This window comes from Cheilinus undulatus, linkage group 4 (assembly GCF_018320785.1).
Source record: "Cheilinus undulatus linkage group 4, ASM1832078v1, whole genome shotgun sequence".
NCBI classification, from domain to species: domain Eukaryota; kingdom Metazoa; phylum Chordata; class Actinopteri; order Labriformes; family Labridae; genus Cheilinus; species Cheilinus undulatus.
In genome coordinates this window covers 24,536,074-24,558,423 of record NC_054868.1, presented here as the reverse complement: position 1 = coordinate 24,558,423, position 22,350 = coordinate 24,536,074, and the positions used below count along the sequence as shown (strand labels likewise).

The following is a 22,350-nucleotide window of genomic DNA, read 5'->3' as shown; positions in this document are numbered from 1 at the left end:
TAGCTGAGATAATTTCAACAAAGACTATAAACAACTCTTTCTAACAGCAACCCTGCCATTAAAAGACTATATGGATATACTATAAACTCACAGTAGATGACATACATCATCAGTGAAATTGTCTTTGATACCATGTACTTAATGATCACTTTGAAAACACATAATTGTTTCATGAATTAAATTTATGTATCTTTCAGGTCTACTGTCCATTCCAGTAAACATTCCCTCCACTCCTGGATCGCTGATGAGAAGGGGTCATCTAGTGAGCTCATTGGACTGGGAGTTTCTGCACGTACATTCACAGCCAAACAAGAAGGTAAGAAACACAAATGCAGCCTCTTTATCTTAACCAATTGACACTTGTTTTTAGGTTATGTGGAATAAATTCTTGTTTTTATGCAGAGAGTAAAAACATCTATTTCAAATCCCTGATCTACCTTGTTGTAGGTATAGCTGAAATGGCCTATCACTTCATTTTCTTCTCTCAACTAAAATTAAGAGATAACGCATTTAAATGCAAATTCAGGCGCTGAGCTTAATATCACCCAAAAAATTATTTAGTAAGTCTTACTTCTTTGTAACTGCACATAACTCGTGTTTAAACCAGTGATGATGGCGTTGCAAAAATCTAATCTGGCAGAAATTACACCGGTGAAGGTATTGATATCAGTTGTTGTTTTGACTGTAAACTATAATCATTTATACACTGATGTACTTGATAATTGTGATTCTTTTTAACCTTATTTAGTTTTACCTTAACGTCTAATGACTGGCTTCTTCTTCCCAAACCTCAGATGCAGCCCACACCTCCGGCCTTCCTGAGCCCTCTGATGCTCTACCGACTGAACCAGTGCACTCAGCTGTCGCTCTGCAGCCCCCCAACCAGAGTAACACACTACAAAGACCTTTCGCAGACCCACCCTCCTCCAGACAATCCCCCACAGCTGCCGTCATCAGCCAAGATCACGAGGGAGAGGATGCTGCTCCTGTCACAGCAGAGGTACCCTTACATTACAGCAGGGAGACGTGTAAAGTACTTAATCTGATATTTGTATAGCCTTTAAAGAGACATGCAAACTTTGTTATCCTCTCAAAGTCCAAAGAGTGATGAAACCTTTACTTTAGAGGCAGAAATACAAGACTTCCTTTCTTTTTTATTGAAATTATGCTTAAACGGGACCCAGTTGTATTAAGTTTGATTGCTTTTCAAGTCCAGTCTTTCACTGATGAATTCAAATTTTCTGGTAGAGAAAGGCCTGCAACCATGAGAAAATTGTATCACAAAACATTTTTCTTTTTTTATAAATACAAGTTGATATTGAAGGTTCCTGCAGATCCTTAAAACTTCTTGAATTGAATTATTGAAATGTAATACCATAAAAAAAAGTCATTTTTTTATGATATTATGGTAGTCAAGATTGTAAGGTCCAGAATTTTACATGGCACTTGGATTTAGCCATGCCTGGGCTCCTTTATCAGATTGCATTGTCTAGTGAGTGTAAGATGGAATTTCTTTAGTGGATTTGTTTGTTTAGGTGACAATTCACCCCAGGGCTGAGTATCAAAGATCCATTTCAAGTATCATTTTGATTTAAATATTTACAGCAGAGATGTTCTTGTGCACATTTATACACCAATGAAATACTAAATTATCTTTGTTACTGCAGAGATTGCAAAAAATATACTCATCAATCATGTTTATACACTTTCAAAGGAAAATGATGTTAATCACTCCTTGATACCACAAATGATATCAAAATCACAGTTATCATTATTCCGTTTATTGTTGTTGTTTTGTTTGTTTGGTTGGTTGTTGTTGTTGTTTTGTTTTTTTTTCCCAAAATTGTTCTGCCCCAATTCACAACATTAGAGCCTTTAAGGCAGTGTGTAATGCTCACATTCACAAACTGCAATAACGGCAGTGGAAAGAAGAAAAAGATGATGATGGGAGAAGCAGTTTGAAGGAAATTTGGCATCAGGATGAAAAATACAGAGAGTTAATAGTAGGAGCAAGCAATGATTTTAAGGTGTCTTGCAAGAAAATGAAACTTAAGATGACAGTAATCCCAATCCCGATGAAAGCAGAAGCAACAAAACACAGAACCAAAACCAAACCACAACCAAACCAAAACCACAGAAGCAAAAAACATATTTTTTCTGTATTTAGGTCCTTAAATGGTTTCAAAATGTCTTAGATTTGATGTAAATAGTATGTAGCAGCCCTGATTGTTTTTCTACATGTTTTAGGCCTCATACAGAAAGTCAAATGAACATGTACAGAAACCAGAGATAGGTCACTTTCACCGCAGCGTTCTAATCTACAGCTCCTCGGCTTCATAACAAGGGATGCAAGACATTGGACTTTTGCTGGTATCAGATATGCTAATATTTCCAAACTCATTTTTCAGCCAATACAATATGCATATGAAGCTCATATCAGAAGTGTCTCATACCTTACAGTCCCACCAGGTATGTACTGACAGACAGTATGTTGATATCTTGCAGTGTGGAAGCATGTTCAGCGGTCTCAGAATAAACTACAATTGAGCTGTTGTTCATGTCATGAAACTCGGTTAATCACTCTTTACTAGATACATGCACTTTTTTTTTTTTTTTTTTTTTTTAAACAACAACAACAAAAAACAAATGTCTCCAGTGCAAAGAGAAGCCGAGTCAAGCTGAGCTGAGAGAGGGAGGAAGACCGTCTGGTAGTTGTTATATTTTATTTTTTTATGTTATTCAAAATATTTAGGGCTCACGATGGGCCATCTTGAGTGTGGCTGCCTACGCAACCACCTATACCTGATGGTTGTACATTTTGCCAGTATTTATGGCCAGATATGGTGAATACTGCCAATACATAAGGCTGATATATAAGCTGTAATTATCATCAGAAATTGAAGATATTGAACTTTTGAAGCCAATCTCTACCTATACAATTATCTTCTATACCATGGAATTATTTAAACCTTTACCAGGGTCAATATGTCCTTAAAGTCTTGTGTCTGCTCTGTTTGGATACCCTTTTTGTCACATTTTTAGAAAAACTTCTTTTAAGAGCAGCAAAAAATATCCAGTATTCAACAGCCCCATTGTAGTGAGGTGGCTGTTTTTGCATTATTCGCCCAGTAATTCTTTCTCCCTCTGTCTTTATTTTTTATTTTTTATTTATTTATTTTTTTAATCCCACAGACTTCTGTGCACGTAGCTGAGACTGTTTTGACAAATGGACCACGGTCTCCCCCACTTTTCCATCCTCCTGGTGAGTAAAATAACTACCAGAACAAAATGCCAGGCGTTACAACTGTTTCATTTGTTAATCTTGAGTCATAATTCTGCTTTGAATCAAAGATGTTTGCACACACAGTATGTTCATGTAGGCCTGAACCAACACAGATGCATATTGTGTGGAGTATAAAAAAGCTACAGATGACAAACCAATTTGTCACACCTAAAAAGTTTGAGCTGTATTTCCTCATCCATGTCGTTGAACAAGTTTTTTTTGTTTTTTTAAATCCCCAGCCTCTTCCACAACTACTCCAGTAGCCATATGCTCTGTTTCTTCCACCATCTCCTTTCTTTTCCTCTTTGCAGGAACTGTAATAAATTAGCTGCTGATCAGTACTTACTGGCTCAAACATAATATACTCAGTTTCAGCTTCCGTGGTCTCACATATGCAGGCTGACAAAGAAAATCACAGGACCAGGAACTGGAGTTCTAACTACCATAGGAACTGCACTGCTGACTAGTATTTTGGCAGAGTATTGTAGAGCGAAGCAGACACACCAGCGCCCAAGTATGGAATGTTTATGGCAACATAGGTCACTACAGAATTGATTCAACACAGAAGTTTACAGCAGGCTTTAAACTCTTCTATAAAGATCATAATATTTTAAAACCTGACTCCATTTGATTAAAATGTTGGTTGTGACTGGATATTGACAGTTGTTCTTCAAATGTAATTGTTTTGCCTGTGTGTAGATTAAAATGGTATTTAGTTTGTGATGCCATGCTGTTCTCATTTTCCAGCTGTGAGTGAGAGGTCTCTGCCTGATCTTCAAAGAGTCGAGGCGGAAACAGAAGCAGAGGCACTCGAGGTGAGAGAGCAACAAGCCTTCACTTGTATCTAGGGGTGCACCGATCGATTGGCCAAAATCGGAATCGGCAGGTCAGGCTTTTTAAAGATCGGTGATCAGCCAGAAAATTGCAATCGGTGCACCCCTACTTGTGTCATTTTTTTACGGACACCTTTATCCTGTGTGGACATGTTTGGATCTCTCTCTGTGACACGATGATCTGGTTTGAATATCAGTTATTTTAGACTAGGTATTTCTGGGAAAAGGTCCAATTGATAACAGTCAGACAAAAGGGTGTAACATTTAAAATAATACAATAAAGGAAGTGAATTTATAAGTATAGGTCAGGACTTTGCCCTGCTGCCTTCATATGACGTGCAGCTTGTCTAATGGCTGCAGCATTAGGAGTACCCCCCCCCAGCATCTGCCATACAGTAAAAACAGGTGGTATTAAAAGAGCAACACAGCTGCACAAAAACTGAACGTTGTGGACTTTTCCAAATGAGATTGTCAAACAGAAAGATGATTTAAACCTCCCCTTTGGGATATTTCAAAATAGATTGGGGTTTATAATACTGGGCCAACTTTTATTCTGAATACTATGGTATCTGTCATGTTCTGTTTTGACATTTGTAGCCCGTAATTTTCCATGTTTGTACCCATGTTTTAAGAAGTTTGATAGATTAAAACTCAAGTGTTGATTCTTTCTACTTCTTTCTTCTTCTTCTCCTGTTTTGTTTTTCTATTTCCTCTCATTTCTTGTCAATCACATTCACTAAATTTCCTTTTTGTCTTATCTCAGCCAACAAACGGCGGTCCCAGGAGGGTTTTATTTCGCACCCAGCCAGATGTGCTCTTCCTTACCCTGCAGGATGAGATGGCGGCCACAACACCTTCTCCTCCAGACACTGAAGAAGAGGATAGGGAGGATATGAGCCTCTCGCAACAGGACAGAGGGATAGGTCCCAAAGAGCGGATTGACAACTGGTAAGACAGGGTAGCTCCTGAGAAGGGCATGAAGCAGAGGATTAAAAGGTCCTTAATAGTCATATTATATGCAGTGGAGATGAGGCAGTTCAGCGTTATTCTGTCGTTGAACAGTAGCAGGTTGGAGGAGGAAGAATTTGAGGATGCTCTGTCATATCGCAGACAAAGGAACAGGAAAGCAGAGGAGGAGCTACATCTCATTTCTGAGAATCTCTCCCATCGACTTGAGGAACTCGATGAGGTGTGTGTGCACATTTTGAACAGAAACTGAAGCTTTATGTCATTAATGATTCAATTCTGCTTTACAGGGAGTCCTGGTAGGTTATTTTTATTTACTGTATATAACATAGGCTTCAGAAGATGCCCAGAGAGTATTTCTAAGACTTCTGAAAGCAACGGGTACTGTTTAAATATATGAATTATCCTGTTGATTCTTTCAGATGCTAAAACGAGTTCTGAATGAAACTGGAGAGTTCAGTGAAGTCACAGAAGAAGACAAGCAGTCCCACCACGATGACAGTGTAATGGAGTGTCAGCAAACAGGTATACATACACGATAAGTTCAACATATTAAATATATCAAATATTGATCTTCAGTCTTGCTGCTTACTTATTGGTTTGAATAAAGGACGGTTCAATAGAAATGGCACACCATAAGATGTGTTTTCTAAAAAGTAAACCCAGTTTTGGTATCAGGGATTAATTTCACATACAGTTGCAAGAAAAAGTATGTGAACCCTTTGGGATTTCTTGGATTTCTGCATAAATTGGTCATAAAATGTGTTCTGATCTTCATCTAAGTCACAACAATAGAAAAACACAGTCTGCTTAAACTAATACCGCACAAAAAAAAAAGTTTTTATCAAACAAAAAATGTAAACATTCACAGTGCAGAGTGGAAAAAGTATGTGAACCTCTAGGCTCATAACTTGTCAAAGAGCTAATTGGAGCCAGGAGTCAGCCAACCTGGAGTCCAATCAATGTGATGAGATTGGATGTGTTGTTTAAAGCTGCCCTTCCCTATAAAAAACACATACCAGTTTTCAAATTTGCTGTTCTCAAGATGCATTGCCTGATGTGTACCATGCCTGGCACAAAAGAGCTCTCAGAAGACCTACGATCAAGAATTGTTGACTTGCATGAAGCTGGAAAGGGTTACAAAAGTATCTGTAAAAGCCTTGATGTTCATGTGTCCACGGTAAGACAGACTGTCTACAAATGGAGAAAGTTCAGCACTGTTGCTACTCTCCCTATGTGTAGTCGTCCTGTAAAGATGACTGCAAGAGCACAGTGCAGAATGCTCAGTGAGGTGAAGAAGAATCCTAGAGTGTCAGCTAAAGACTTACAGAAGTATCTGGTACATTCTAACATTTGTTTTGACAAATCTACAATAAGTAAAACATTAAACAAGGATGGAGTTCATGGGAGGACACCACTGAGGAAGCCAAAAAAACACATTGCTGCACGTTTGAAGTTTACAAAGGAGCACCTGGATGTTCCACAGCACTACTGGCAAAATATTCTTTGGACAGATGAAACCAAAATCGAGTTGTTTGGGAGGAACACACAACACTCTGTGTGGAAAAAACAAAGGCACAGCATACCAACATCAAAACCTCATCCCCACTGTGAAATATGGTGGAGGGGCCATTATGGTTTAGGGCTGCTTTGCTGCCTCAGGGCCTGGACGGATTGCTGTCATTGATGGAAAAATGAATTCCCAAGTTTATCAAGACATTTTGCAGGGAAACTTAAGACCATCTGTCCACCAACTGAAGATCAACAGAGGATGGGTGATGCAACAGGACAATGACCCAAAGCATAGAAGTAAATCAACAACAGAATGGCTTCAACAGAAGAAAATACACGTTCTGGAGTGGCCCAGTCAGAGTCCTGACCTCAACCCGATTGAGATGCTGTGGCATGACCTCAAGAGAGCGATTCACACCAGACATCCAAAGAATATTGCTGAACTGAAACCGTTTTGTAAAGAGGAATGGTTCAAAATTCCTCCTGACCGTTGTGCAGGTCTGATCTGCAACTACAGGAAACGTTTGGTTGAGGTTATTGCTGCCAAAGGAGGGTCAACCAGTTATTAGCCTAGGGGTTCACATACTTTTTCCACCCTGCACTGTGAATGTTTACATGTTTTTTTTTTCATTAAAAACATAAAATCATATCATTTTTTGTGTGGTACTAGTTTAAGCAGACTGTTTGTCTATTGTTGTGAATTAGATGAAGATCAGAGCACATTTTATGACCAATTTATGCAGAACTCCAAGAAATCCCAAAGGGTTCACACACTTTTCTTGCAACTGTAATTAGGGAGAAAATCTGTTAAATGAGGCCCCCCTGGTTTGCACTGCAAGTTACTTTTATAGGGCCCTATGATATCTGCGTTAACAGAATCGCGGAATTGGCCAATAAAAACAGAATCTACTATTTAACTCGTAAATTGCGGAAATTGAATGAATTTGACTGAAATGCTGTGTTTTTTTTAGAAAAAGGAACGTATATCTGAGGAATATGTTCCAGGATCACTAAAGCATGGCACAACTTGTGTCTCACTTCACAAACACTTACCTAAACAATACAAAGCATGTCAGAGCAGCTGCACGAAACACCAGCAAACATCATGTAGCCCAACATGGGGCAGTACCGTGCAACATAATGTTGCACCTACGAGAAACCTCATCCGTGCTTCAAGTTATTTTCCCCCACCACACCAGAGAGTGACGGAGAGAGAGAGGTGTGTCTGTGCGCGAGGCACACAGCTGAAGTCACAACTATAAGACCTGCTCACCCCTGGAGGGCTTTAAACTTGAGTCAGACGGACTTGGGATTTATGAAGTCCCGTAGTCTAAATGATGTTACATTTGAGTAACAATTAGCTTAATAATTCCTCTGGTAGATATTGTAGTTCCCTTTGGTTGCTTGCATTAACGTATCGCTCTGATATGACACAGACGGAAAGACAGCAATGTATAGAGGGAGATAAGGAGAGAACCGCTACAGTCAGGAGTAAAACACAATGCAGCACCAAACTGCATGGACTGTTACAGAGTTTGAGAGCAAAGAAAAGTTTAGATAACATGTTTACTTTTAACCACTTACCTTTAATGTCATTTTCTTATTAAGTAACTATCACTCTCTGAGAGAACATTTACATTATAAACATCAGTTAGGATGTGATTATACACATGGATGTGTCTTTAAATGTTGGAAATATCTGTTTCACTGGTTATAAATATTTAGTTTCAGGGTTATCCAAATAATGGCTCCGTAGCCACCTGTGGTCCTTTTTCAATAAATTTAAGATTATTTCTATTTAGTTAGTGAACATTTTACTCATTTATATAAACAGGACACTCTGTTTCATGGTAAAATTAGTGGAAAGGTTAAAAATCGGAATTCCAAAAAATTAAAACAAAAAACGGAATTTGGAAAAACATTAAACAGATTTCATAGGGCCCTACTTTTAAAGCATTCTGGGAGGCTGCTCTCAGCAGCTTCTCTCCTTCAACATGTGCAATTCATCCATGAAATCACTCTGTATTCACTATATTGTGAGTACGCTGTTCAGTGGTGGTGTCCGTATCCTGAAAGAGCATCGTTAGACCCGATATAGTGAATCCATTGTATCCCCAAAAACATTTTGAAAAGTAGAACATCCGGTCACTAGCCTAGTTTTTTTTTTTGTTTGTTTGTTTTTATATACATTTTTTCAATTATTTTTTTAGACAAGACATAGCATCAACAATGAAAAAGCAGTGAGACATTACCAGATATTAAAAAAAGTTCAAATGACAGGTTACAATACAAGTTACATGGGGATTTTAACACATTATTTCAGAATTTTAAAGTAAACAGAGTTTATATTAAAGGAGTGGTACATGAAATTTTAATGATGTGAAAATGTCAAAGGCAGATTACTAGAAGTGTTTATTATTCTTTCAAATATAATTAACAGCCCATCTTTTAATGTACATGTCATTTCTCAGTGTCAATAAGAAAGTAATCCTTCCATCTCAAGAAGTTCTTTGATAATTTCAACCCAGTTATCTGAGGATCCAGCTGTAATCATCTGTGAGTGATGGCCTTTTTACTTCTACTCTATCTATCACATCCTGTTATTTCTTCAGGTAGATCACCCTAATAAAGTGATGTGATAGTCAACAGGAACAGGACTGGACGTCTTCAGAAAATATGCAGACCCGTGATATTTCTGTAGTTTAGGAGTCATAAAATAGTGAACATGGTTTTTCTAACCAAACTCATGCCAGTACATAGAACAAGAGGCTGTCAATTTAGTTTCACACATATTTTCCCATTGTTGACTTGTAATCTATTGATTTGAGGATCTTCCAGTTTCATAGAGGAGTGAGTGTGTAATTTCAGACAGAAACTATAACATTCACTGTTAGGTAAATGCACCTAATGGAGTGCAGTTTCTATCAGTTCTCAGTTCAAACCAAGAAGTAATCAACAGAGGCTGGCAGAGCTAAGCAGCACATCATACTCATCCTTTTTTCTTTGCACCAAAATAAGTCAAATTCCTCTTATGTGCAAATGTCCTTGGTATTAAAACTTTTTTCTGGTTTTGATTGAGACAACCCAGGTAAGAAGAGCACATAGTTTGGATATTTATGTAGAAAATGATATAAACCTATAAAGTTTGCATTGATCTGTAAAATTCATGTACTGAACTGCTGCTTCTTAGTTTTAGGAACTTCTGAGCCTGAACTCAGCCACCAGATTTGCTCCTTAACCCCCTCCCCTCCACCGGACTGTCGCTCGCCATCGTCACAGAGACAGTTGGAAGAAGCTATGGCAGAGGCCTTGAGTCTGGATGATGGGAGACAGACCAACCTCAGAGTGTCAGATCACACAAGACGAAGAGAGCCACACCACAGACAGTCTCACAGAAAACACATTAAGGTATTTAGGCATTGTTTTCATTCATATTTTCCCCTCAAAATAATTTAATACGAGCTGCTAGTGTGAAAGCTTATACTATACTCTTACTTTTCTCTTCCATGTCTTTTATTAGTTCTTGGTGTTTGTCTTGGTGTATTTGGGATTCATTAAACTTCATAGCATATTTATAAAATAAAACCAAGAGAAAGCACTCATTACCAGTACTAGCAAAATATGGAGACTGCCCAGTAGATTTAAATATTGCGTTAATACTGGGAACAATAGGCCTCATTCACTGATGCCTCCTAAATTTTCTTTAATTTGTTCTTGAGAAAGTTTAAAAGATAAACTGTGCTGAATTTTTCTCTCCTGTATTCATAAGTTGATGAATGCCATGTACCTGTAAGCTGTAGGCATGTGCACATTTCCCCTACTGAGCATAAAAGGGGAAACCCTTTTGACGTCCATTTAAGGCACGAGACTGTAGGGCAGTGTGCAATCACAAAGGCACTGGCAAAATAAAAGGTCCATAACATCCATATTAAAATATATCATAAGATCAATTGAGGTGCTTTGTGGCTTGAAAAAGAGGCTGGAGAAAGAGGAAGATTTAATTCTATCTTTAGCACCAGTAGGGGGTGTTAAATCTATGCTACAAACACATTTATCAGATTAAATCACTGGTTTAAACAGTGCTTTCATCATCATATTTAAGTCATAATTTTCTTCATGGTTCATTACATGAAAGTGTTAATTAGATAAAAAAGCAGTTAAATAAAATTAAAATTCTATTTTATTGTAACTTATTATTCTACCATAATTGAGCACTGATGCGTGCAAAATGAAACATTTTATCTTGTCATATTAGCACTCAAATGACCTTTAGAGTGCTCCGGAGTTGGTTCTTAGATTTGGTTGTTTGTGAAGAACAAATCTCAGAAAACAAACTTTGATGAATGTCAGAATCTCTTTAAATCGGTCAGAGGGTTTTAAGAACACATTTCTTCTTAAGATTGGTTGGTGAATGAGGCCCAATCTTAAGATGTACCGGCTTTTTTTGTTGTGGTTTTTGTGTTTAAATCTCTGAAAGTTAGAATTTTCTTTAGAAACTTAAGTTTAGTATCAGATTTTGTATTCTTCTCTTGGTTTTATGCATCATGTAATGTGCATGCCAAATAAAAAGGATTATGTTTTTCATTCTTCAGAGTAAGGCCTACGAGGAGGAGCTGAAAAGATATAAAGACAAAGAACGGGCAGATCTGGACAATGCACGCCTCAGAGCCCGAGAAGCTGTAAGTTATTCATGATATGTCTGACTTAGTAGTTTAGTACAAGTCTCAGCTCTTCCATATCATTTTTTTTTTTTTTTTTTTTGTAGTGCTTTCTAATATGTAGAATCATTAGTTACACAATAAGAAAAAATAAACAAAACACTGTTCCAACATAAAGTTTCCAAATGTTTAGTGTTTATTTAGAAAATTAAGAAATACTTGCTTTGGTCATGCCTTTCTTTACACGGGAGGATATTCATAGACAATCAAAATAAATCTCGGTGTAAGCTTTCAACAACTAAAATCAAATATCATTTGTGATTTTATGTTTAGGAGCGACGGTACAGAGAAGCCATACTAAGTGATGTTTCCCAAGCCTCCAAACAGTCTACAGTTAGAGCCAAGACTCAGCACAGGTCCCAACATATCACTCAAACCTCATCGGGACGGAGACGGCACGAGGAATCAAGGAAAGCAACGTCAGGTAAGATGAATATAGTAACTTCATGGACCTAACTGTGGATGATATGGGGAAAAAATCATATCAAATATATATATATATATATATATATATATATATATTTTTTTTTTTTTTTTTTTTTTTTTTTTTTAATGAAAAATTTTTAAGCAAATGACCAAAAAAAAAACCAAACTTATTTCCTATATCATGTTTTTGAAATAGATGTTTACTTTTCCTGGTACTTTTGGGTCTTGCCCCTGATTAAGTCCCACATATTTCTGGAAAAACTGAAACTTAATAAAAACTCAACTTAACTTGCATTTTTGCAAAATGTACACAAACTAACACAGAACCAATAAAATCTAATTAAAACTAAATTGAATTTTTTTTTTAAAAAGCGAAAATGAAACAAAAACTTATTTAAAAATCTCAAATCATTATAACTATGGTGTAGATTGTGCAAATAAATATTTTTGCACCCTCAAAGTAAAACAAAACAAAACAAAAAAATCAGCAGTTCCATATAGGCCAATTAAGGTTCTTTCTAAGGGCTCAATCTAAAGTTTTGTTTTCAATTTAAGCCTTGAACCTCTGCTCTGAAGGGAAGAATAATATGAGGGGCGAGTGACCATAGATATGAATTTACTTAGAACGCAGTTCTGTTCCTCAGCTTTGGCAGATCACCAATACATTCGATTTCTTCATGAAGTTAATTAACAGAAAATAGTTGAATAGTTGACCGTTGTTTAGCATCCCAAACTGTGTAACAAGGATCCATGTGGGACAGATCTGACACCAAGGTTGTGGCCTTCTTCAGACTGATAAGAGGTAATCCAGTCTCTGACAGAGATGAATTTGGTCTTTAACTGGTCTCTGTTACTGAAACTGGTATGAAGGTCTAAGACCTGCTTACAGAGGAACGAGCCACTCTGATACTGCAGACTCTTCTTCCTCTTGCTTTACAGGCTCTGCTTCGGCCTTTTCAGGCTCTTTCTTCTTTGGCTTTGGCTGTCGTTTCTTCTTGACTTGTTTTTTTGCCTTCTGTATGTTGATATCTGTGGCACCAGGCTGGTTGGCCCACTTTCGTGAATACTGGCAGAAGTAGCAGCTCTGGTAGATTATTAAGTAAGCTCCATTAATGCGTTTGGAACAGCGGCACATTCGGTTGCACATTGGGCAGTTCCTCATCAGCTGTAAGATGGCTTCCTCCTCAACAATGTGATGCAGAGATAATCTGTTGTGTGAAAGAGAAGAGAGCAATGATGATTCCATGAAGACAAGTAGTGAGCTCAACAATCAGTCTAGTGCTGCAGATGCAACAGTGGTATGGGATATCAAAAAAATAGACCACGTGACGTAATCACAAAACATTAGCATTGTAACACTTTTATTTTTAGCTACGTGCTATTCTTGGATCATATAAAGAGACTTCAAGTCTTACTTCTTTATGGCCTCAGTGCAGGTTTCAGGTACTTGAGTGCCTGTAAATTAATATCAAAATGATCATTAATTATTTTCCAAGCAAATATGATTTAATTAAGAGTGGGTATAACATATCTTTTACTTTTCTAGTAGATGACAGCTGCCAGCCTGTTTTCTAATATATAAGTTTACACATACAGGACAAAACATTATAAAATTAAAAGGTGTGTTCTCTCCTGAAGTTTGACGTCTGTAATAACAGCAGCATGATGGTTTTAACACAAGCGGGCTGTTGCAGTGACTCGCATCATGACAGCCTTAACATGTGTTTAAATGTGTGTTTAAACTGATTATTTGCTTGTTATAAGTCCGTGATGATTCAAAGACCCAAACTTTGTCATTAATCAAGGTCGGAGAAGCATTGCTGAACAAGGTGGCCAGAACTACTGCCAAAGCAAATGTAAATTATTGATCAACATGGTACTGCAGACAAATCCTTCACAATAGAAGTCTGCATGCCGGCTAGAGCTTGGTCAAACTGTAAAGCAGGATTTTTAAACACCTGGCGGTAACAACCTACACCAAGGGAAAGGTTTCTGAAAGGTTTAACGGTATTAAAAAATTAATAGCGCCCAATCCTAATTGGTGTCCCATTTATTTACATTGTTTGTAGAGATTCACCAATTGATCTCAGGATCACATCTCAGTCTGATCCTGACCTGTATAGATACTGGGTATCTGTGACAAAAAGCCAATCTATCGATCTAATCTATATTGCTTTGTTCTGTTCTATTCTGTGTTTACAGTATGTCACTGTTGTAAATGTGCTGGTAAGTCTGAGAAGAGCAAGCGCAGAATAGAGTTTTAAAATATAAAAGCCATATTTGATGGCTGCATTACAGATATGTGAACTTTTCACTGATGGTCAGAGCAACAAGGAACCACACTAGTTTGTTTTCACTTAAATAAGTCCTAAAGGCATTCTGCTTTTCCTCCTCTTTCCCTCCAACAGCTGGTACTATTTTGTGTACACGTAAATCAAGACATCATCAGTGTAAAAAACATCAAAAATCACCTGTGCTGCTGAGCCAGTCTGGTCCGTCCACATCATCTTTTAACTGGAAAACACCACACACAAGATACAGTTCAACCATCAATTATCATCAAACCTTGTAGCAATTACTTTAATATCACAGTAAATAATGTCAAGACAGCATGCTATGAGGGACTGAGGTGAATAAAAACAAATCGCACACAGGGTGCGACCAGGGACGTACTGTGCCGTGAAAAAGTATTTGCCCCCTTTCTGATTCCTTTTGCATATCTATCGCACTTAAATGTTTTGGATCAAAAAAAAACAATTTTAATATCTCATAGAGCCAACCCAAGTAAATACAGAATGCAGTTTCTAAATGATGTTATTTATTGAGGGGAAAAAAATCCAAACCTATCGGGCCTATGTGAAAAAGTAATTGCCCCACACTCATTCCTCCTTTCACAGTCATTGTGGAAAAGTCTGTTACGGCTCTGATACTACCTCTCGATCCGGATCAGAGGTGGGGCGAGATCGACCCCCCATTGCAGAACAGTCGCTTTCATACAGAACGGTGTTGGGGAACGAAGGCGTAACAGACACAGAATAAAAGAGGCAGTGTGAAAGTAGCTTCTGTCATCTCTTACCTCTGCAACACAGCGGAGGAGGCAAGTAACCTTGGTACTTTTCTGCCATATCAAGCATTAAAATAACATACTGTCCGGTTTCAAGCAAAAGTACACAAATAGTATTTAAGTATTTTTACAACCTCATTAACAGATTACCATCGTTGATGTGCACTTGATAAAGTTTTCATACTGACTTTTAACATGTCAGTATTAATGGTTTAAACACAGAAAGTGTGTGGTGCTGCCAATTTGATTTTTACAGATTATTTATTTAAAACAAACTTGACTAGTTTGTGAACATTTTCAGCAAATTGTAACAATACCGTAATGTTTCAGGTCACTATAATTTTGATGGGAAATTTTAATATTGATATATCTTTAGTATGCAATGATTTTCTTTATTTTTTTAGTTTATTTACGACCACCTTCTTAAAATATCTTGAAAAACATCCATGTCTGGATCATTTTAAGCTCTGACATATCCTGAACCGAAAAAAAAAAAAACGTTAAAACTCACAAAAATCACTGAGGTAGTTTTCCTTCACTCCTGACTATTTGTTAGCATGAATTAGCTTTAGCACTGAAGCTAGCAGTTATTGCACATTGAAGCGATCTTTTTGCAGTACGGTTTACTAAATCCTTACCTCTTTTTTCACCATACCTTTGGGCATAGCTAGATATTTTAGTGAGACACTTTTGGATATTCTCTTCCCCTTTTCGTCGAAGTTTTCCCTTTCGAAATGTTCGCTACATACATTTCAGTTTACCCGCTGCTTGATGCTTGTCTATTTGCAGAGAAACAGACGGAGAGCGGCATCTCTGTCCTTTAGTGACAGTCAGTGAGAAATGTTTTGCATATTTTTAATCTTATTAGTGAATTGCATAGAAACAGGCCCGGACCGTATTTGCACGCTAAAAGTGTTGAATAATCACTTAAACGTTGCCCTTAACGATAAAGAAACGCTGCTTCCTCTTCTTCTGTGGAGATTTACGGCTGATTGCATCCAAATGGGTTGTATTATCGCCACCCTCTGGATTAGTTACGACCAACTTTGCTAATTCAGGATGTCTGCAGGGTCTTGAAAAGTATTAAAAGTATGTAAATGAATGTAAGGAAAATAATGGCCTCTAAAAATTATTAAAAGTCCAATCGCAAGATCATACAAAAAGGATATTTCGGGATTTTTGAAGTGATTTCTGTGAAAGTTGCTCCTGTGATTAAGAGTTCAGACAGATCCGGGGCATAGTGGTTTTAAATGGGAACGTTTTATCCGCGTAGTTTGGCGAGTTTTACGTAAAAATGGGCCAGACTGTTGGCTCGTCTGGACGCTGTCGAAAACGTACAAAGCAGGCCATTTCTCCCCTAAAAAACCCTCTGTGTTAGGCACTAATTTACGATGAAGCTTTCGCCATTTTGTCTCCTTCCGTCTCCGCGCACTGTTACGAACTACTGTGGCAATATACCCTCAATATAAACCACTGTGGTAGGTGTGTCTTTCAAACGTTTGTACCGAAATTAGGCATAAATAATAAAACAATAGTTTAAAAACACGAGTTTTATTTAGTGCCTACCTGGAATATAGGTACAGCGGAATTCTTCAACCTGTGCGTGTCTTTTGGTTGTTGTAAATAATCCTGCTCGGTAAAATGGGCACTGCAAACGATGTGCTTTTTCAGTGCAGCGGGTGGGGTGTTTATGTCCATTTTTAGTGCAACAAGCCAAAGCCGGCGAAGCCCGATGTTACGCAGCGGAATACGATGGAATCTGTATGGCGTCCAGGAGGTATGCTTGTTTGAGCAGCCAGGATAAACACAAGTACGCGGCATCTCCTGAATCTGCAGTAAACTGAATAAAAAAGTCAAAACACCGTGGTACCCGACGCTTAATCCCGCTACACTGCGATAGTGATGGGCGTATCAATGCTTAAGTATCGATAAAGTACTCATTTGGTATCAATATTTCATGAGTACTTCAATATAATGTCTAACCATGCACCTCATCCGTTTGTTTGCAATCATTCTCTTCCTGCTGTTGCGCAAAAGTCCGCTGCTGCACTGCTTTCCGTGTCATGTGACTGTGGAGACCAATCAGATGGCGCAAACATTAGCCCTCATATTTGTATCAAACTACAGAGAATGGCAGAAATAGTGCTATTTATTTTAATTTACTTTGAGAGCTCTGTCCCCCCTCATTACTGTTTACTAGCTTATCAACAAAAATTTAGATTGTCGTTAAAAGCATTTTTCTCAAACCACACATTGAATACTACATTGATTAATTCACTGATTTAAACAGTCCAACCATAAGGTACAGTGGGGCCTACGAAATGAATTAAAAACAAGTACCATATTGCTAAAAACAATATATGAATTAAGTTAAAGTCCTGCTTTGAAATGTGTTTTACTCTGAATAGTAAAAGTAGTTTAAGTTAAAGATGATTTTTAAAAATCCAATTTAATAAGATTGATAAGTAAATGATACATTATGTTTGTTTTGTTTTGTTTTTTTGTTTTTGTTTTGTTTTTCTGTTTAATTCACTTGCCTTATTTATATTAATTTAATATAATTTATAGGCGGAAGGAGACAAAATGCCGAAACCCGCAACGTAATTAGTGCCAGACAGAGAGGGTTTTTTTTTTTTTTTTTTTTTGTTTTGTTTTGTTTTGTTTTGTTTTGTTTTGTTTTTTGTTTTTTTGTTTGTTGTTTTTTTTTGTTGTTGTTGTTGTTGTTGTTTTTTGTTTTTTGTTTTTCTTTAAGAGAAATGAAGTGCTTTGTACATTTTCTACAAGGTGTACAGGCGAGCCAATGTATTTTCTTGGCCCGTTTTTTCGTAAACACTAGTTAAACTATGCAGATAGAAGATTCCCATGTTTAGCCGCAATGCTGCCGGGCTCTCTGAGCTCTAATAATCACAGGAACTTTCACGACAATGGAACTAAACTTCAGACATGGCTGCTGGGCGGAGTGATTTCAAAAGCGCACGTTTAGTGCGGGTACTTCCGTCAATAAGACTTGAAAGGAAGCCGACGTCTGATTATGGCGGATTTTGTGATAGACAACGAGGATGTAGGCTAATGTTACTCAACGTTAAGGAACAGCAGAGAAATTGATGAGTGAAAAACACAGTAGTCACTTACCACGTCTGCTTTCTCTGTCATGGCGACAGATGGTACGGCAGTATCTTTCAAACGCGCTTGAGGCGTTCCTGAGCGTTGTTCCCCGTAGTCCTCAGGTAAAAAGTGGTCGGAGCACACAAACATTTTCCGGACCATTTCTACAGGAGTGTTAGGATCGATGTCCAGCAAAATAAGCCATTGTTTCATCCTGTCCTTATCTGAGGTTGGTATGTGGTGAAACTTCACGCAGCTCCATTTCTTCGGCTTGTTATTGCAACATTTTACAATACACGTATAAACCATAATTATGTAAGATGACGCACAACACACTGCAATTTTTTTAATCTTTTCCAAAGTTTCTGCAACATCCAGCCGACGATCCGGGTGAAACCAAGTAACTACGGCACTGCCCGAGGTGCGCACTGTGTCACTCCGCCCAGTGGTTTACTCGAGAAAGTAGTTCCGAGTAGTTGCTTCATGTGTCCTAATGTTACATAATTATATGTTATTATTTCATAGCGTGGTGAATGTGCAGGTCAAAACTTGTCCACGAGAGCGTTTTGGAGTTGTTGGATTTTGTATTTGATGAGTTCGATGAGGGAAAGCTGGAAATACCATATGTCTCCGTAGCGTTAGCTGAGCAGCTCCCATCTCAGCCCTGCCTATCTAAAAACAGCTTACACCGACAACTAAAGGTGACAAACCTGCTCCTAAGATGACATAGATTATGGCAATGGGCGAATTTGCCAAAATGTTGAAGCATCCCTTTAACAATTTTCTAATTCTCACACTTCATATTAAACTGAGAGACTCCGTAGAGATTATTTGTAATGAGAATATGCCAGTAATGTCTTTGTTTGTGTCTCCTCTGTCTTTCTCCAGTGAAGGTGAAGGAGAACGAGCTCCTCCCCGTTCTCCTGGAGGAGTTACCTTATCTCCACATCAGTCCACATGCCCTGGGTCGGATGTGGGAGCAGCAGATGCAACAGGTGGACAGACTCCACGCCCTGTCAGCCTCTCGTGGCCAGCGTCGAAGCAAACTTTCCAGCCAGGTCAGGACTTTGAGAGTGAAATAAAATGTGCAAGTGCCCTACTTTGTGAGTTATTTCACATCTTGGTTGTATGGTTTGATGGATGCACTAATAGATTGATCTGAAAACTCTTTCTTGCCTGCCAGATGGAGGAAGCTCAGCGAAAACATGACCTGCTGGTGGAGCTAATCCGCAAAGAACAGGAACACAACAAGCGCCTGGTTAGTGTCATCGCTTACAGGTTATAGTTGGTGTGCAGAATTTGATCACACTGGGAAGAAATGCATCTAGATTTTACCAACCAGCACTTAATATGCAGTGTTTGTCAGGATTCAGCATAAGTATTTTTCTTCCAGAGGGATTTTAAAGAGCGTATTCAGCAGCAGAAGTCGACCCAGAACAGACTGAGGGAACAGAGGCAGCAGATAGCACGTGCCAAAAAATACCACAATGACTACCACATCCAGCACCGAGCCCGCCTGATGAGGGCTCGCACTAAGGAGGAGAGGGTAGGGCCATGGCTGCGGCTATCATCATTGAAAGGGTTTTATTCATCATTGTCAGTATCTGGTATTGGTCTTCAAAGGGGCAAGATTACAAAAGTGTGTGTTTATGGGTCTAGATGTTTCGTCAGCTGTTTGAGGAGGGATTGGAGCTGCAGAAGGTCAGGTTGAGAGAACAGAGAGCTTACGCCAAGGAGCAGCGCCTCGAGAATCAGAGACGACACCAGGACCACATCACATCTTTGGAAAACTACTACAAAGACCAAGTAGGACCTAAACACAGAAGTCACACAAATCATTTTATTTTTTTAAAAGTAACTTCCCAAATCTACTCGTAATTTCCATGTGTTAAAAATGTTTTCTATATTTCAGTTTTCATTATTGGCTGAAAAACTTGCACAGGAGCGGCAGGACATCCAGGTTCGAAAAAAAGCTCAGGAAAAGGTAAACCCTTTTTCGAAAACTTTTCTTTAACTCTGTAAAATGATGGCATTTTCATAGGACAAGTTTTAGAAAACCCTTTTTCTTTTGTTTTCAGGCTCTGCTGAAGATGAAGCGAGAGCTGCGTTCCAGGATGGAGCGTGAGATCGGTGAACTGCAGAAGATCATCGTTCAGAATGATGAGGACGATCATTTCCAGGATCTGGAGGTCCAGAGACTGCGCAATCAGGTCCATTTGGCTTCCTTCCAATTCAACACTAGCTATCTGCACTGAGCTGCAGAGAAGGACTGAGGGCTGATTTCAGCTCCACTCAATCAAAGCTGGATTCACATTAGAGCAACATGCTTTAACAGACTCACAACAAAGGGTACGATAATCTGATGTCTGAACAGTACTGTCTCTTCTGATTCTTCTAAAGATTTGCACAGGAAGAGAAAATTCACTTTAACTTAACCAAACTTTTTTGTTTTAATGAATTAACTGAACACATTTGGACGAGATGTAGCTTATTTAACTCTGTTTCACCTCAGCTGCTATACCTTAATGACACCTTGGACCTGGTCCTCTTCTTTCATGTGTTTTAGTCCTTTATACAGATGTGTTTGAATGATTCCCTTTCTCTACAGTCTGTGTGCTGATGATGTAGCAGACAGCGACTAAACTGTTCTTCTTTTTGCCAAATAGGGACCACAGATGCAAAGTTATGAAGTATGAATGTTGTATACTGATTGAGATTTTTACCTCTCTTTTTACTTTTTATGTACTGTCATCCTAAATGTTTTAACCATGCCATTGGATTATTTATTTTTTAACTTGTCTTAACTTGTCTTTTTTTTTTCTTTTTTTTTTTTTTACTTAACCCTATGTTGAGCTGTCAGATCACTGTGGCGATGATAATCACTGTGTCATGACTTTTCCTTTCCTCAGCTCTGTTGACTGATTTTTCACTCTCAGCCAGAACCTTAAACATGTCCCAGCATTGTGAATTGTATTTATTGAGCACAAAAATCTTATTGTCATCTATTAAATTTTCCATTTGTCCTCTCTGGCTAAAAAGGTCAAAGCTGAAAGCGTCTTACCTTTCTTAAGCTTCCTGTTTAATGATGATCCTAACTCACATGGCCAAAGTGCAAAAGGGTAAACAAAAAATGGGATGTAATGATTTAATCTTTTAACAACAGTCTGCTAAGTAATTAAGAAATATCCTAATTTATCATGCTCGCTTGCATCGGTTAAACATCAGTTGCAGATGATTATCTGTTGTGTACCAAAAATTATATGCTACATGAGAGAAAATGTGGCAGTGTTATGCCAAAAGAAGTAATGAAAAACATCAGCCATAGGCTTATTTGTTCTTTGAAACATCTGTATTGGTGTCTGCCCAGATTTTTACAATCAGTGCTCCTCTAGTTTTAGTTTGTGTAGAATAAACTCTGAGCCCCATTATCTCATATTTACCAACACCAGCAGAAAACACAGTGTCCCAAATCACTGAGCAATGTCGCTCAGTGGTCCAAAGTCCCGTTTTCAGATTAAAGTAATTGTATCATTTTATGGAAATCAAGATCCCAACGTCTGGAGAGGCTCAGAATCCTAGGTGCTTGAAGTCCAGAGTGCTTCTCATGGCATAACTGCACATCCTTGTGTCCTGAAAACATTCTCCCTCTGCTGTGGAGGAGGTGAGGACCAAGGAGAGAAGAGGCTTCTGGATGGAGCAGAAGTCTTTTTATCCAAGATGTGACGTGATCGGTTTGGAGGTGCAGTATCTACGTAAAAGCCTCACCTATGCACAGTTCATGGCTTTTTTTTTTTCTTTTTTTTTCTAATTGCACTGACCTGCTCAAGATTTAACAGTTTAACACAGATGGTTGCTATATATATTAATACACATAACCTTAAACAGGATAATTTAATCTCAAAGAATATCTGCCTCACTAAAGCAAAAGTTAAATTGTTTTTAGTTTATTGACCAACATCCATCAGTATTAACTCACAGACCTTATTATTGAGCATTACATGGATGTAGAAGACATAAAAGCCTCAGTTATACCTTAACATGGATCTGTTCATAGATGAGGGTATTTTAATGATTATGTAACTAAATTGATCAACCAAACTAAAATGAAGAAAGTTGCATGTGCATAAAGTTTCTAGACATTTTATGACTAAATTTTCATACCATATTTATGTGTAATAATCTAAGAGGTTTAAAAATTATTTTAAACGAGGGGTCAACTCAGCGTTTGCACAGGGGGCTATGAGGTGAATCAGCTGATTCAGTCTTCATGACTTGGTGGGTGGAGCTAAGATGTGAGGAAACAACGCGGGTGCGGGATGTAAGGTTATCTAAAAAGGAATTTAGGAGGGCCTCCTGTGTCATGTTTCCACAGTCAGTGATGGTTTTGGGTGCCATGTCATCTGCTGCTGTTGGTCCACTCTGCTTTATCAAATCCGGAGTCAA

General features: G+C 38.2%; 2 protein-coding genes across 6 annotated transcripts in view; one reads left to right on the top strand and one right to left on the bottom strand.

Moving 5' to 3' along the window:
* The window catches only part of LOC121508363 (centrosomal protein of 95 kDa-like), a 29,951-nt gene extending 8,320 nt beyond the window's left edge, over window positions 1–21,631 (top strand). The window contains exons 6-21 of one of the 2 annotated variants that reach the window (XM_041785160.1): window positions 198–316; window positions 795–1,000; window positions 3,193–3,262; window positions 4,031–4,098; window positions 4,880–5,064; window positions 5,182–5,305; window positions 5,505–5,607; window positions 9,785–10,002; window positions 11,187–11,273; window positions 11,586–11,736; window positions 18,796–18,965; window positions 19,091–19,165; window positions 19,301–19,453; window positions 19,567–19,713; window positions 19,820–19,891; window positions 19,986–21,631. In XM_041785160.1, the coding sequence (XP_041641094.1) occupies window positions 198–316; window positions 795–1,000; window positions 3,193–3,262; window positions 4,031–4,098; window positions 4,880–5,064; window positions 5,182–5,305; window positions 5,505–5,607; window positions 9,785–10,002; window positions 11,187–11,273; window positions 11,586–11,736; window positions 18,796–18,965; window positions 19,091–19,165; window positions 19,301–19,453; window positions 19,567–19,713; window positions 19,820–19,891; window positions 19,986–20,162 (2,125 nt within the window). In that variant the 3' untranslated portion in view covers window positions 20,163–21,631. Of the gene's footprint in view, window positions 1–197; window positions 317–794; window positions 1,001–3,192; window positions 3,263–4,030; window positions 4,099–4,879; window positions 5,065–5,178; window positions 5,306–5,504; window positions 5,608–9,784; window positions 10,003–11,186; window positions 11,274–11,585; window positions 11,737–18,795; window positions 18,966–19,090; window positions 19,166–19,300; window positions 19,454–19,566; window positions 19,714–19,819; window positions 19,892–19,985 lie in introns of both variants that reach the window. The other variant, XM_041785161.1, reaches the window with a different exon arrangement.
* On the bottom strand, window positions 11,816–18,881 carry LOC121508364. Of its 4 annotated transcripts, none has more exons than XR_005991800.1 (4): window positions 16,793–16,872; window positions 14,210–14,252; window positions 13,154–13,193; window positions 11,816–12,946 (listed from the first exon to the last, which is right to left on the bottom strand). XR_005991800.1 is itself a non-coding variant. In XM_041785162.1 (4 exons), the coding sequence occupies exons 1-4, from the start codon at window positions 18,214–18,216 to the stop codon at window positions 12,622–12,624; spliced, it is 690 nt and encodes a 229-aa protein (XP_041641096.1). In that variant the 5' UTR covers window positions 18,217–18,881; the 3' UTR covers window positions 11,816–12,621. The 4 variants fall into 4 exon arrangements, 3 of the variants coding, with proteins under 3 accessions (XP_041641096.1, XP_041641097.1, XP_041641098.1); XM_041785162.1 differs by lacking the exon at window positions 16,793–16,872 and adding an exon at window positions 17,935–18,881; XM_041785163.1 differs by having other exon boundaries at window positions 16,369–16,826.
* Window positions 21,632–22,350: the final 719 nt, after the last annotated feature.